The sequence below is a fragment of the Meriones unguiculatus genome, chromosome 1, assembly GCF_030254825.1.
Source record: "Meriones unguiculatus strain TT.TT164.6M chromosome 1, Bangor_MerUng_6.1, whole genome shotgun sequence".
NCBI classification, from domain to species: Eukaryota; Metazoa; Chordata; class Mammalia; order Rodentia; family Muridae; genus Meriones; species Meriones unguiculatus.
Window position 1 is genome coordinate 104,439,924 of NC_083349.1, and position 15,155 is coordinate 104,455,078.

Consider the following 15,155-nt stretch of genomic DNA (forward strand, 5'->3'; position numbering starts at 1 on the left):
TCAGAGAAGACTACAAAAAGAAATCCTGTCTCAAAAACAAACAAACAAATAACCCCCCAAAACAAAACAACCCAATAATGTCCCTCCTGGGATTAAAAGCCTATGCCACCATGCCCAGCTTTCAGTCTTTCTTTATGGTAACTGGTCTCACAAAAACATCTTTATTTCCCCATGCTCAGGTCTCAAAATCTTCTCTGCAGAAATACCATTTCACACCATGGCAACTATTTTAGAAACAAGACATACTAATTCACCTAAGTTTTTATTTATTGGCTCTAGGAAGAATTTGCATGAAAATGAGCCTGTATGGCAGGTACAGAGCGTACTGTAACAGCACCAGAGAGGCCCAGCCTCTCTCCTCTACAGAGCCTCCGTGTTGATACATACATGTGACTTCAGGAACAAAACCACAGAGTCCAGGAAAAAGAGGAGCCCTTGAGGAAAACAGTTTAAAGTGACTTTTCCAATTGACCATACCTTTTCATACACTTAAATTCAAATAATGGATACATTCAGAGGCCCAAATGTTTGGCATAGAATAAAATCATGTTCATTTATTATTTTTTCTGCATCTTAGAAGGCATAAAATTAAATATGTTGAATGTAATAAATTCATCCATACAAGTGCAAGTCTCCAGCTATAGTGCATTTTATGGCAGATTTATTACTTAAAAATGTACCAGTAAATCAAAGAAGAGGGGCTATGTCCGTTTAACTTTTATTAAAGTGTATGTAGGAGGTCTTCAGAAATCAAATATGAGCATGGAGATATGGCCAAACATAAAATCTATCAAATTCAGTGAAAAGTTGCTGACTTTAAATAGTAGTTGTAAGAATGACCAATATATATTCTTTGTTAACAACCTCTCACTCTACAGTAAAAAAAAAAAAAAAAAAAAAAAAAAGATAAACATTCAGTAAACATTCTTTCCTAAGGTAGTTTCCCTTATAGATCAGTGATTTATCCATTTCTTTGTATACACAAATTTGTTGAACATACCAATCAGTGGTTCTCACAATTGAAAAATAAAAGCACAAAAAAGTTTACACTCTTGTACAGGTAAATTAAAGATCACCTTGAATTAAACTGGATCTCCTTAAGGGCATAGTATAGTTTCAGTTTCATTACCTATTACATAATTAGTTTCTTACATACAAATATTGACATATTTGGCTTGTGCTTAGAAGCCTTTGTGTCTACGAAATCCACATCAATGCAGCTCATAATTGGAAGTCACTGGAGAGGTCTTTGCTGCTGCTGGGTTTGACATGGTCGTGTGTTAGAGTCTCTTCAGCACCTGCTGTGGCCCTGCACACCTGGGAGGCATCCTCAATGTCTGGTTCTAAGCCTTCAGGGCAGGGAAGTTTCAGTAGCTCTTCTCGGAGCTGAGCAGTATGACGCTAGATGGAAAACATTGATAACATCACAAGTGTGAACACTGTGACTCTAGCATATCATTGAGACAAGAACTTGGTTTTAACATACCCCAGTATCAACTGCACGAATACTGATTTAGTAACTTATGAGATATCACACATTTAAAACACACAGTAAACAAACTTCAAGACTCTAAAACAAGGGTATGGAGCGATGGCTCAGTACTGAGATGACTGGTGCTGAGACTGAGGATACACACTAACATCTCTGTCTCTAAAGTCTTCATAATATACAATCTCAACTGTATACCAGAGTGGGCAGAATAGGAGAATAAGTGCACATGTACCCAACAACTACCAATTCCTGCTAGTCTGATTGCATCTATTCACATTTCTTCTTATTTTAAAGGAAATCCCAGATATCATATGAGTTATCATTTATAAATATTTCTGTATTGTAAGAGAAAATTTAAAAAAAGAAGAGAAAATACAACTAAAAAACTAGCATTCTTATTATCAGCTACTTGTTTTACTTGTTTTTTTTAATTTATTAATTTTATTTTATGTGCATTAGAGAGAAGTGTCAGATCCTTTGAAATCAGCATTGCAGACAGTTGTGAGCTGCTATGTGGTTGCTGGGAATTGAACCCAGGTCCTTTGGAAGAACAGCCAAGGCTCTTAACCACTGAGCTATCTCTCCAGCCCCTTGTTTTGAGAGAGGGTCTCACTACACAGCACTGGCTGTCCTGGAACTCACAATACCTGTCTGCCACTGGCAAGTACTGGGATTTTGTGTGACCACCTATGTTTTCTTTCTTTCTTTTTTTTTTTGTATTTCTTTGAGATAGGGTTTCTCTGTGTGTAGCCCTGGCTGTGCTGGACTTGCTTTTGTAGACCAGGCTGGCCATGGAGACCTACCTGCCTCTGCCCCCGCCACCCCCCAGGTACTGGGATTAAAGGTGTGTGCCACTACTGCCCAGCTCACCTATATTTTTTAATGAAGACTGAAAAAAAAAAAACAAAAAACAAAACAAAACAAAACAAAACAAAAAAAAAAAAAAACAAAGAGAAAAGGAGCCAGTAGGGATGGAGAACACTGCAAACATAGAAGATACCTGGCAGCAAATGAAAGGACAGAAGAATGAAATGATTATTTTTGGAAGCAGCAAAATGGGTGGCTATACTAAGAATGATTCCCATGTACAGAAAAACAATTCCGCAAAGCCACAGTACCTTCCATTTCCATCTGTGAAAACAACTGTCTACCTCCCACAAATCTGGCTCCTCTCACAGTGGCAATTAGAGGCCCTCCATCTTATACCTTCTTTATCAGACAAAATTTATGATGCTCCCACCTGCCTCCCTAAAATCTTTGGTCCTGTAGCTACTTTATAGTTGAAGAATTTCCAGCTTTCTGTCAAACCTATTGCACCTATGTCCGCACTTAACATCTAGTTTCACAATTCACTCACCTTGAGAGCTGCTGCGTGGTGAGACATGGTCCTGCCCACCCGCTTATCACTGCTGTACTGCTGGATGTCTGCAATCCACTCCTCACACTGGGCCATGATCTCAATTCTTTTCAAGTAAAAATGTTTGTGTATAACCTTGAAAGTAAAACCAACAGAATAGATCAGGTCTTAAAAGACAAGGATTACGGGATTACAAAAATAACTTTTAGACATTGCAATGTTTATCAATCAGTCCAGAAAGTGTGCTGTCAACGTGTCCTACATCATTACCAAGAAAGAACCAGGTTCAGGATATTAGATGAACATGTCAGATACTGAAGTAATCCCATCTAAATAGCAAAGGGCACACATAAGAAAACACAAGACAAATGGACATAAATCAGCAAAAAAATTTAACACACTGGCAACATAAAAATGTTTGAAGACAACTCAGCAATTGTAGAGATGGTTCAGAGTCTACAGCTTAGAAAACACCTGTGCTTATTCCCATCACCCATGTCAAGAGGCCCACCACCACCTATTAACTCAGGCTCCAAGGAATCTGATAGCCTCTCTAGGCATTTGCACTCACATGCATACATAACCCACTCCACATAAAAATGAAAAAAAAAAAATCTTTAAAAAAGATTTCATAGAACCTCTATATAGGTAAAGGTGGTTTTTTTTCCCTCCCCACTTAAAAAAGTATATTTATTTATTTATTGTGGGCATGCACATGTGTCATGCACACACATAGAGGTCAGAGGCAACAGTTTTTCTTCTAACATGTAAGTTGTCTCAGGAATCAAACTCAGCTGGGCAGTCCTGGCAGAAAGGGCCTTTACCCACTAAGCCAATAGACAGAGAGCACAAGTAAGGAAACCTTAAGTATCATAGAAAATCACACACACAACACTTACAAAGCTTTCAGTTGCATTTTCTTGTTAACTTATAGATGGATTTATTTTTCAGAGCTACATACAGTCCCTTGTAATAACCATGCATCTGATTTGAAAATTTTATAATTTATTCCTCTGAAAAATGTTTTTATACATAAGCACTAGGAATCTCTGAGAAATGTAAATTAAAAAGCAGACATGAATTCTGGTTCAGTTCTGTACTATCTAAAGGGGTTCTCTTCTTAAAGTTAGATATCATTATAAATGCATGAGAATTGAAATAAGACACTAGCACACTCCCATGTTACACTTTTTTGAGGTTGATGTTTACAAGAACTCAAAAAACAAGAAAAATCAAGTTAAGTAAATGAGGACACCTGGGAAAAACATACTTTAAAAGAGAAATCAGGGTAGAGAACAATTCAGTTGGCAGGGCTTGCATAGTATGCATGAGCCTTAGGTTTTAACCAACCACCACATGGGTACATGCCTATAACCCCAGAACTTGGGAAGTGGAGGCAGGAGGATAAGATCTTAAAAAATCCAAAGTTCAAGATTATCCTTATCTTCACAGTAAGTTGGAGGCCACCTAACACAATGAAGAATCTTGTCTAAAAATAAAAAAGGAAAAAAAGAAAAAAACAAAAAGAAAAGAACCAATAATCCAAGTGAACAAGAAAATGCCTGGGGAGCTCAGAAAATAACCCTCCTCCCCAAAAAACCAAACCAACCAACCAAACAAACAAACAAAAACACATTAAGAAAGTCAGTTTTAGGGAGGCAGAAGGAAGCAGATCGATGTGAGTTCCAAGCCATCCTGGTCTACAAAGCAAGTCCAGAACAGCCAAGGCTACACAGAGAAACCCTGTCTTGAAAAAAATAAAAAGGAAGTCAGTTTTAGGTATCCAGCGGTAAAGAGTTCCAACTTTAACCTTTACGTTAGGCTCTAAAGGAGGACAGACATTACTGTTTCAAATTACATGTATTTAATTTTTATAAAAGTCATCCTTCTACCAAGTCCCCTGTGTTTTTCAATTCCAACATGTTTATAGAGCACCAATGAGGCTGAGATTGCCACCTCCATAGTTCTTAGCTAGGGCCTTGTGGCCCAACCATTTCTTTGTTTCACAAAATGAATGAGCTAGAAGAGTCTGGGATCCTGAAACCACGCAGCCTTTGTACTCCGAAGGTACTCGGAGCCTGCCTGAATGTGCTCTGGGGGCTGAGTGCCAAATGAGAGTAAACCTTCAGGAGAACTGGGATCTATAACTCCAGCTTCAGAAGCACCCAGCAGGCTGTCTAGGCAGCACCTAAGGTGGTGTGGCAAAGAGGCACAAGAAACCACCCATCCTCAAGACTATCAGGCCTGACAGTATCACCTCAAATTCCTGGGTCTTGAGCTTGTACTTTTGAAGGGCCCCTAAAGTACCAGCTCAGCCAAAAAGTGAAAGAACTGCCACTTAGCAGAGGAGAAAGGTCCTTCCTGAAGGATTCTTTCTGGGAAAAAGGGCAAAGGACCACCACCACCAACAAAAGAGACCCAGACTTAAAAGGATAAAACCAAGCATATTTGTCTAGTGCCTCTTTTGACACAGACAACTTTAAGGTGACATCCTGGAGCTGTTCTCCTTGTCACACAAGGCACATGAGCCTCAAGAAAGCTGAAGGATCCCCTAGCTAAAGTCCTAGAGTTCCCCATGCAGGTGCTTTTTGGGCTTGCTTTATATTCTCCTTGGGATATTTTTGCAGGCCTGCCACAGTGGGTCAACCACACTGTCAACCCTGAGGCCTGAGCTTCCTAGTTTCCATTTCCCTTACAATTCAGTAAAAGTAGTAAGGGATGTGACTGCCACATGAGGGAGAGGCTGGGGAAACTGAGGCACTACAGGCACTCAAAACCCTTGAGTACCCTGCTTTCAGGACATGTCCACTAAAGGAAGTGTATACTAAGCTGGTTCTCCCACCCTGACATGAAGGAGGTGGAAGAAAGTTCCTGCCCTTCAGCAGCTTCTGGTCTCAAAACAAACAAACAAACAAACAAACAAACAAACAAACAAACAAACACCAAAACAAAACCTCAAAGTAACAAAGTTAAAAAAAAAAAAAAAAAAGAGAGACCACTCTGGTCCCATTCTGTACAAAACACAATCTCTTTCCTACTAACTACAATGCCAGCCAAAGGCCATACCTTAAATCTTAAGGAGTCTTTTACAAGTCAGTAAAGGAGGAATTAGGAGACAGAGGCACCCTGTCACACACTTACAGACACCAAAAAAGTTGATTCTTCCCATTTGAATGGAAAACAAAACCAGACTCTCCAAATCCATCCCAAATTAAGGGACCAGTGTCAAGTCAGGTGCAAAGGAAAGGCCTGAGATAATGCAGGTCCTGCCAGGAGAGCCAAAGGGTGTAACAGTAGGCTCCTGGCCAGCCTTCCTCCTTAGGACTGGGCTCTGAAGGCATGAGAAAATGCAGGATTGCCTGGCTCCAGAAGTGGGTCTACATGTGGATAGTCAGGTGGTGGTTTCTGTTGAAGGCCTGGCCACACTGGGGACACTGATAGGGACGCTCACCAGTGTGGATGTGCAGGTATGCTGACGCTCGTGCAGTATCAGGCTCTTCCACGACTGAAAGGGGTGCAGGCATTTACCACTACAGCAGCCTTAGCTGCTGGCCTTCAGCCCATGACACATGGCTTGCCAGGAAATGGTGGCTGAGTCCCCTGTGTTTATTCAAGGAGTGGTAATCTACCCATAAAATCAGTATATTTAACTGAATTTTTAAATATATTTTCAAAGAAGTTTAACATAAATGCAAAGAAATAATTTGTGTCTAAGTGAATTTCTTTTCATGTAGAGGACACATCAATGTAACCTCCACCTAGTACACAGCAACACATCATACCTGCCAGGACTCACGTGTTTCCTCTCACCACACTTGTTTCCCCTATGCCTATGTTTGGGATTAAACCTTGGGACTCACACATACTACACAAGAATTCTACCACTAAGTTACATCCCTAGCCCTTATCCTGACTTGCTCAATAAGTGAATTCTGTCTACCTTGTATTGATTTGCAGGGGAAAGAAAATAAAAATCAAGCCTTATACATTGTGGAATTTGAAATCACTGACACACAGCAGAACCATAAAAGAGTTTCAACAGCTCAGTACCCAGGTCCTGAAGAATTCATGTATGATGCAAAGGGAAGGAATATAGGCTCTATAAAAGAGTTGCATTTATCTTTTTTGTTTTTTTCTTTCAGAAAGCTGTCATAGTGCCTAATAACAGCTCATGGACAGTTGGGCAATGGATTATCTTACTGTGGATAACCTAAGCCTAATAAACAAATCTAAGGGCTTGTATAGAAGTCTACACCTTGTACACACATAGGCACATGCAGCATGTTTGTATCTCCAACATTAGGTGTACTAACTTTACAGCCTTGCCTTTGCATATGTGTGTGCACTGACATGTAAGCTCATGTAGCAGAAGCAAAAGAAGGAATGTTCCTTTTACATTCCTTCACGACATGCTCATGAGCTCTACCTGATTACAGGGGTAATAGTTACATGCTTTGCAGTGTTTATGAATAACAACTGCTAAATAGTATAAATATCAATAGTCTATTAGGTAAATATGAATATGTTATTTTTAAATGTTGCGATGCCAGGAAAAATGTAAGAATAGATGATCTAGGGAAACAACTTTGAAAAAAAAAAATTAGGGCAAAGAGGAGACATGACATGAGAACTGGATATAGACAGATGTGGGGCACCAGGAAACAGCAAAGCTAAACCCCTTGGAAAACTTGAGGGCTTTAGGAGCTTGGTACTGTCTAATTCTTCTCTAAACACTCAAACGTACATTTCTATTTCCATGCAGATTTAAAAATTAACCAACCTTCAATAAAGCTTAGTGTTTTATCAGGTTCTAAATTTAGAATATACCATACTAACAAACTATTCTAAAATGTCTTAAAGTATTTAACTCTATCCAACATACTTCTTTAAAGCATGGCGAAGGATTTCTGATTTGTTCTAGCATTGCCCATTTAACCGTTGCTTGCCGGATGTTTCCATCATATTCTCGGGAGCTCTGTGTGCCACTGGGAGTGCCTCTAGACCGTTCGTATCCCGGTTCGTTAAAGTAAGGCTCAGCTACTAATATAAGGGACTGGACAGAAACCAACACCTGAGGAATAGAGGAAATTCAAAAGTAGTTATTAAGAGACATTTTTACTGCAAATAAACTGCTATACTACTTCATCTCCAAGGAATCTGTACTAGCATGTTTCTACATATTTCTGGAATAAAACAAACAAATGAACAAAACATGATATTGGAGGCTGGAGAGAAGGCTCAGCAGTCAAACTGCTCTTCTAGAGGACCTGTGTTTAATTCTCAGAATATGTATGAGGTGCACATACATACACGGAGGCAAAATATCCATACATGTTATCTCAGTAGAGTTATGAGCATCAGGGTCAACTTGAGGCCAATCCAGGACACACACAGATTTCCAGATGGCATGAGTTAAAGTGTGATATTATGTCTTAAGAAATAAACAAGCAGCTAGATGTGGTCGTGCATACATCAATTCCAGTACCTGGGAGGCAGCTCTCTGAGTTTGAGGCCAGGTCTGGTCTACAAAGCAAGTTCCTGGACAGCCAGGGCTATTCAGAGAAACCCTGTCTTGAAAAAACAAGATAGCAGGGTGTGGTGGTGCATGCCTTTAATCTCGGCAGGCACTTGGAAGCAAGAGGCAGGTAGAACTCTGTGAGTTCAAGGCCAGCCTAGTCCAGGACAGCCAGGGTGATTGCACAGAAAAACCCTGTTTCAAAAACTAATAAATAAAATAATAAATAAATTAATTAAATAAACATTTTTAAAAAGTTAGGTTAGCTACACCGAAACTATTATCTACCTTATCTCTACTGATAGGCAGTCTCGTTGTGTTGTCCTGGAACTAGCTACGTAGACTATGCTTGGATCTCACAAAGACCCCGCTGCCTCTCCCTTGGTCTTAAACAGTACGTATATTCTGATAAATGCTGTGCTAAAATTGGCCTTCCTCTTTTTTTTTTTTTTTTTGTTTTTTTTAGACAGGATTTCTCTGTGTACCCTTGGTTGTCCTGAAACTCAGAGATCAACCTGCTTCTGCCTCCCTGAGTGCTGGGATTAAAGTCATTAGCCACCACTGCTCAGCCCTTACTCACTCTTTCTTTCCTTTCCTTCCTTCCTTTTTTTTCCCCCCCTTCAAGATAGCGTTTCTCCATGTAGTATTGGCTGCCCTGGACTTCCTTTGCAGACCAGGCTGGCCTCAAACTCACAGAGATCCAGCTGCCTCTGTCTCTGGAGTATAGGGATTACAGGCTTGTGCCTCCACGACCAGTTGTCCTTACTCTTATAGAACATTAAACCAGCCAAACCCTACTAACAAAACTAAGAAAACTTCACGAAACAGTCTTAATTTTTATTTCAAGAGACATTAACTGCCAGAGTATCATAAAACATTATTATTATATGTTCTCATTACTGAGATGGACTCATGGTTCTAAGACCACCTTTTGTGATCCTTCCTATTTCTATTTGCTTCTTTACTTTTGGCTTTTTAAGACAGGTCTTACTATGTATCTCTGGCTGTCCTGGAACACACTGGCTGGCCTCCCTAGTGCTGGGATTAAAAGTGCATGCCACCATGGGCAGCTTTATACTTGTATACATTTTACATTGCATAAATAAGAAAGATAAAATAGACATCTGAACATAAACCATCTGACCCAACCACAGACACGGTTACAACTGATATGGAGTGTTACTAAGGCCAATGTTAACTACTAGGGAAATAGCAACAAAACCTTAACCTGAATAATTGTGAAATAAGACAAATACCCTTTTAAACGTTTATGAAATTAAACATATCAATGAAGGAGTTATTTTATTCTACTTCAACTACTATATTAGCTATCTAGTAGTTCCCGCCTTTTAAAAAGTTTTCTATGTTTATTTTTGGTCACTAATTTCCCCTGCAACATACACAGTTTATTTAGAGTATAAATCTGTCAAAGAAACTTTGTTTACTTGCAAAAAACTGGATGTCTGAGGATTCCACTTCTCTTCTGGTCTTCCATGCCACGTATTCAGGATGCTTAAACAAACCTGAATGAGGAAAGACATAAACAGAATTTAAAGCAGTGTTTAATAATAAACTGTCCCAGCTAGAAATAAAAACATGAGGCTCTGATGTCAAACTGTATCTAAGTCTGTGAACGCCTGTTTCCTCAAATGTGATCCAAACCTTTGTGGCATTACACTTTCTTTAAAAGGAAAACTGAGCACCAATTACACCCCATCTGCCTAAGTAACACCTATCTTTTTTGTTGTTTGATACAGGACATTTACATAACTCAGCCTGGCCTTCAACTAACTTGTAGTGGAGGATGACCTTGAGTTTCTGATCCCTTGCCTCCACTGCTCTAGTACTAGAATAACAGAGATGCACCACCAAAGCCAGTTAATGCAGTACTGGGGATTAAAACCAAGGCTTTGTGCATGTTAAACTATGTCGCTAACCCTATACACCTTAATGAAAAACAATACTTTTCCAAAAACGAAAAACATAGTGAAATTTAAATTATTTCTTTGTGTATATGTGTAGGCAAGCACGAGGGAGTCAGGTCTCTCCTACCACTATGTGGGCCCAGGGAATCAAACTCAGACTGTTCGGGTTAGCCACAAGGGCTTTAACCCACTGAGCCATCTCACCAGCACCACATGCATGCAGGTGCCCACTGAGGCCAAAGAATGCTGGATCTCCTGAAATTGGGAACTAAACTGGGGTCCCTTGAACTCTGGCTATTTTTTTTTAACAATTTATTATTTTTAATGTGCGTGCATGTATGTCTGTGTGAGGATATGAGATTTTAGAGTTACAGGCAGCTGTAAGCTGCCAAGTGGGTGCTGGGAACTGAATCCAAATCCTCTGGAGGGGCAGTCAGTGCTCTTCTTAAGCACTAAGCTATCTCTCCAGCCTTAGAATCCTGGTTCTTAACTACTGAATCATCTCTCCAGCAGTGACTGTGAATTTTTTCTTTTAAATTCTGTGTGTATGAGCCGGGCGCAGTGGCACATATCTGTAATCCCAGTAACTCAGAGAGGGAGAGGCGAGAGGATCTCTGTGAGTTCAAGTACAGCCTGGTCTACAAAGTGAGTTAAGGACAGCCAAAGCTACACAAAAAAAACTCTGTCTCGAACCCCACAAAAGAAAAAAAACCAACAACAGCAAAGAACCCCCAAAAACAAACAAAAAAAATTGTGCATGCACGCGTGTGTGTTCATGTGTGCATATACACAAGCATACATGTAGGTGCCACAGAGGTGTCTGATCCCCTTGCAGCTGGAGTTTGCACATGGTATGAGTCAGCTCTAAAAACACAGGGACTGGAAGGAGTATTACACTGCTCATGGTAGAGTGCTTACCCAGAGTGCATGAGGCTATCCATCTAATCCCAGAATGACAAAAATGGCAATTTCAAAAATGTATGTTTGTGTAGGTGAGTCAACAGAGACACATTTTTGAGTACTAAATGTTCAGGATACTGGTGTCTTATATCCTTACTCACTTAGCCCTATAAAATAATCTGTTTAAACAAATTCTATTTTATATGTTATTTGGGATTCAGGTTCTATCAAGAAAAGTTAACATGGCTACTTCAGCTTCTATTCCAGAAAACCTCTTCTTTGTTTTTTTCAAAGAAATCTTTATGATTTCTCACTCAATAAGGATAAATATAACATATCTCATGTTGAACCAGGTGAAAACAAAAAGTTAAAGGAAGTAAAATCTTGGAGTCACCTTTCATGAAAAGGCTATTTTTAAGAATATGCTATTCTTACCACCAAGAAGCACAATTATGTGTGTGCCTGATGCCCATGGAGACTTTTCCCCCTCTAGCTTTCAGAATAGAACCCAGGGCTTTGACTATGGCAGGCAAACTACTACAGAGCTTTGTGTCCCAGGCTCAGAAATAACGTATTACATCTCTTTGTTAGCTTTTCTTTCCTAGACAGTGAGACTGAACCATCCCACTATTAATAAAAAATGTGAAATTATTTTAAAAGACAAGTTCCTGATTCTGTGTTTAACAACCAGGAAGGGAAAGATAAAGCTGTGAACTGCAAAGAGGACAGTGCTGGTCGAGAGCTGACAACAGGGCTGCAGCTCAACCATATTTTCAGACATTCATGAAAAGATAACTAAAACTGGAGACAGAAGTAAAGGAACCGTCCAAGCCAGACACTGCTGTATTCTGAACAGGACTGGTTCTCGAAGGTGTTAATTAACTGTAGTGTTCATGTTTTTCAGTTTCTTCTCTCCTATTTTCAAGCTAATCTGTCTGTGCACATACAGGGAGCTAAGCAAGAAAAAAATATAGTCACACCAACTTTTGTTTGAATCACAAAGAACCTTCAGAGCAGTGTGGCCTTAGAAACAAAGGCCGCAACTACCGTACCTTGCCGTCATTGTAAAGGTTGGGATTGAAGCGCACACTGTGACCCCCAGTTGTTTCTAGGTTCACAAGAGGAGGTGAGCTAGGATAATCTTGAGGAAAATACACATCAAACTCAAAGCATCCATTTGCATAGGGGGTATCCGCTGGCCCAGTTATCAGAACCTGTATGCACATAAACAGAGAGACTCGTGAGGATCCTCCTCCTCATCACCGCTGAGAACACTGCAGAGGTTGCCTTCTGCCGCCAGTGCACAAGCCTGGGCTGAGAGTGGACTTAGAAGTTATGCATAAACCCAGGACTAGAAAAAAGTTTCTGATTAGAATTAAGAGTGCTGTGGCTGACAGTGATTGAGGCACACACATTTAATCCCAGCGATCAGGAAGAAGACCGAATTTGAGGCCAGCCTGGTCTACAGAGTGCGTTCCAGGCCAGGCAAGACTACACAGAGAAATCCAGAAGGGGGGGGGGAAAGCCTGTGGTTTTGGTGAAAATGTAATTTTATCATTAAGAAGTTTAACTGAATCTCAAACTTCTTTTAAAATGCAAAGAACATTTTTTTTCTGAGAACTTTACAAGGTAAGGAAGAGCAGCAGAAGAACCAACAATCAAGTGTGAAAATTAATGGATGTCATGTGAGTAAACTAACAGACACATTATTTCACAGGGAAACACATGGTCCATTATATAGCAAAATGATTTCTTACGCAATAATCCTAAAAATAATTCTACTCTTTGTGAAGGAAGTAAGATGTGGCCAAAGGGGCAGAGCCTAGGACCTTTTTACAAAAATACTATCCAGAATATCCAGAAAAATCAAAGCAAAAAACAAAACAAAACCGCAGAGAAGTCAACAGATGGAATACTTTTAGCTGTCTGAAGAAGACAGATTAGTTAACATATGAATTAAAGAATTTTGCGGGCCGTGGTGGGTGGCCCAAGCCTGTAATCCCAACACTTGGGGAGGCAGAAGCAGGTGGATCTCTGTGAATTTCAGGCCAGCCTGGTCTACAAAACATGTCCAGGACAGCCAAGGCTACATACAGAGAGACACTATCTCAAAAACAAAACAAAACAAAAACAAAAACAGAGAGAGAGAGAGATTTTTTTCTACTATGTAACAAATTTTTGGTTTGGTTTGGTTTTCAAGAAAAGGTTTCTCTGCAGCTCTGGCTGTCCTAAACTCACTTGGTAGACCAGGCTAGCCTCAAACTCAGAGAGATCCATGCACATATTACAGGAACCCAGCATATTAGCTTTTTTTTATGCTGTTTTCTCTTAGACTATAAGATTAGACAGATCACAACATTAAAACAGAAAAGTACAAGTTATGTTAACATTGCTATTACATCAATCATAAAACTTAAGAGATATTCAAACCCACAGATTGCTCATAAATTTAGAAAAAAAAAGACATTTTCTGATAATCACTTCTATAAACCAAGAATGTGGCATCTGTAACTATTTTCTTCTCCTGTTCAGCTTTAAGTCCTTTCATATTATGCTTCAAAACTGTGAGAGATCAAACACAAGAAAGATGTCTCCACTAGTATTTTCTTTATAGCTGTCTTATCTGCACACCCTGAACTAACAGTAGAACACAGCTCCTTTTATTGCCATCCCAAGCAGTCACTAAAATTCATGTTGAAATTTAAACCCCCAAAAGGGTCAGGATAAAGTTGTTCTCTACCTTCATGATGTCAAGTCGCTCCTCGTCACAGCGCACAAAGACACTGGAGGATGATGACAGAGGCAGTGAGGTGGAGAGCGTCACTGCTTCCTGGGCCAGACGGCGAGCTCTGGCAGCACTGTTGGCATCGCTGGCATTTTTCACCTGAGACATGTAGTGGTAATTTACTTTAAAACCCAATTTCCCATCATCATCTTCAGAAACCATTTCAAATGTATCTAAAAGGAGACAGAAGACCAAAGAGGAGAGAACCAGTATGGAAAACAGTTGTTAAGACACAAAAGCCATAAAGAAGTCTTTAGTCAAGTCTTTAGTCCCTTCTTCTACCCTAAGTGAAAGGCTGATGAATGCCTCAGGGTGTGGGGTGTAGCCTAATGCCAGAGCACAACCCTAGCTTGTATGACATCTTGGGTTCAGTCCCAACAGTGCAGCATGTGAAAGGGAAGTTCATTCTCTGCATGCTTTGCAGACGTCTTCTTGTGCTTCCAGTTGTGTAGGTTGCTCTAATGCGTGTCCTGCAGTCAGAGAATGCTGTGATGACCCACAAAGAGATCTCAAGACAAAGATAACAGAAGCTTTCTTGTGTGCACAGGAACTAGAAACTAGGTCAAACAAAACCTTAAAACACACACACATGAACCAATTTTTGAGGGACTGTCCCAATGTGACACAGGCACCGGTATATTAGAATTAGAGGTAGGTGCCATCATGCCTAGCTCAAGTCCAGAAATCTCATTTTACTTGAATACACTTTAGCAGCACTGCTTACAAGGGTGATGATGACATCTTAGCAGGTGAGAAATGTCAACTTACCAAACTGCAGTTTCCTCATGACAGCCACATATTTTTCTTCAAGTGACTTTAATACTGACAGAGGTTTAGGTTTCATAGCCACCTTCTTGGAGGATTCACCTAGTTTTTTTTCTGTAATATTTCAAGACAAATAACATAAATATACATTTTAAAATGTTTTTATCAGCATATGGAATGCTGTTTCACATGTATATGATATATAATAATGGGTTTCATCCACACACAATAATATAATCTGATCGCATTCCAATGCCCTCTTGTCCTCCTCCCACTCCTGCGACTCCCTTTATTCTTTTCAACCAGCCCCCTTTTATGTTTTCTGTGTGATATTAAACTAAGAACAACCCATTTCTATGTGTAGGTTTTGCATTCCAAATTTTAACCAAACTTCATAACTATCTTCCTATTTTATC

At 39.8% G+C, this 15,155-nt stretch overlaps 1 protein-coding gene across 11 annotated transcripts in view; it reads right to left on the bottom strand.

Annotated features, from left to right (window-relative positions):
- Positions 1–243: 243 nt before the first annotated feature.
- The window catches only part of Birc6 (baculoviral IAP repeat containing 6), a 184,665-nt gene continuing 169,753 nt past the window's right edge, over positions 244–15,155 (bottom strand). For all 11 annotated transcript variants that reach the window (XM_060364456.1, XM_060364450.1, XM_060364452.1 and 8 more), the window contains 7 exons: positions 14,743–14,853; positions 13,930–14,147; positions 12,242–12,403; positions 9,810–9,887; positions 7,732–7,920; positions 2,850–2,984; positions 244–1,401 (listed from right to left, as the gene is read on the bottom strand). In XM_060364456.1, coding sequence (XP_060220439.1) covers positions 1,222–1,401; positions 2,850–2,984; positions 7,732–7,920; positions 9,810–9,887; positions 12,242–12,403; positions 13,930–14,147; positions 14,743–14,853 — 1,073 coding nt within the window. In that variant the 3' untranslated portion in view covers positions 244–1,221. The remainder of the gene's footprint in view (positions 1,402–2,849; positions 2,985–7,731; positions 7,921–9,809; positions 9,888–12,241; positions 12,404–13,929; positions 14,148–14,742; positions 14,854–15,155) is intronic.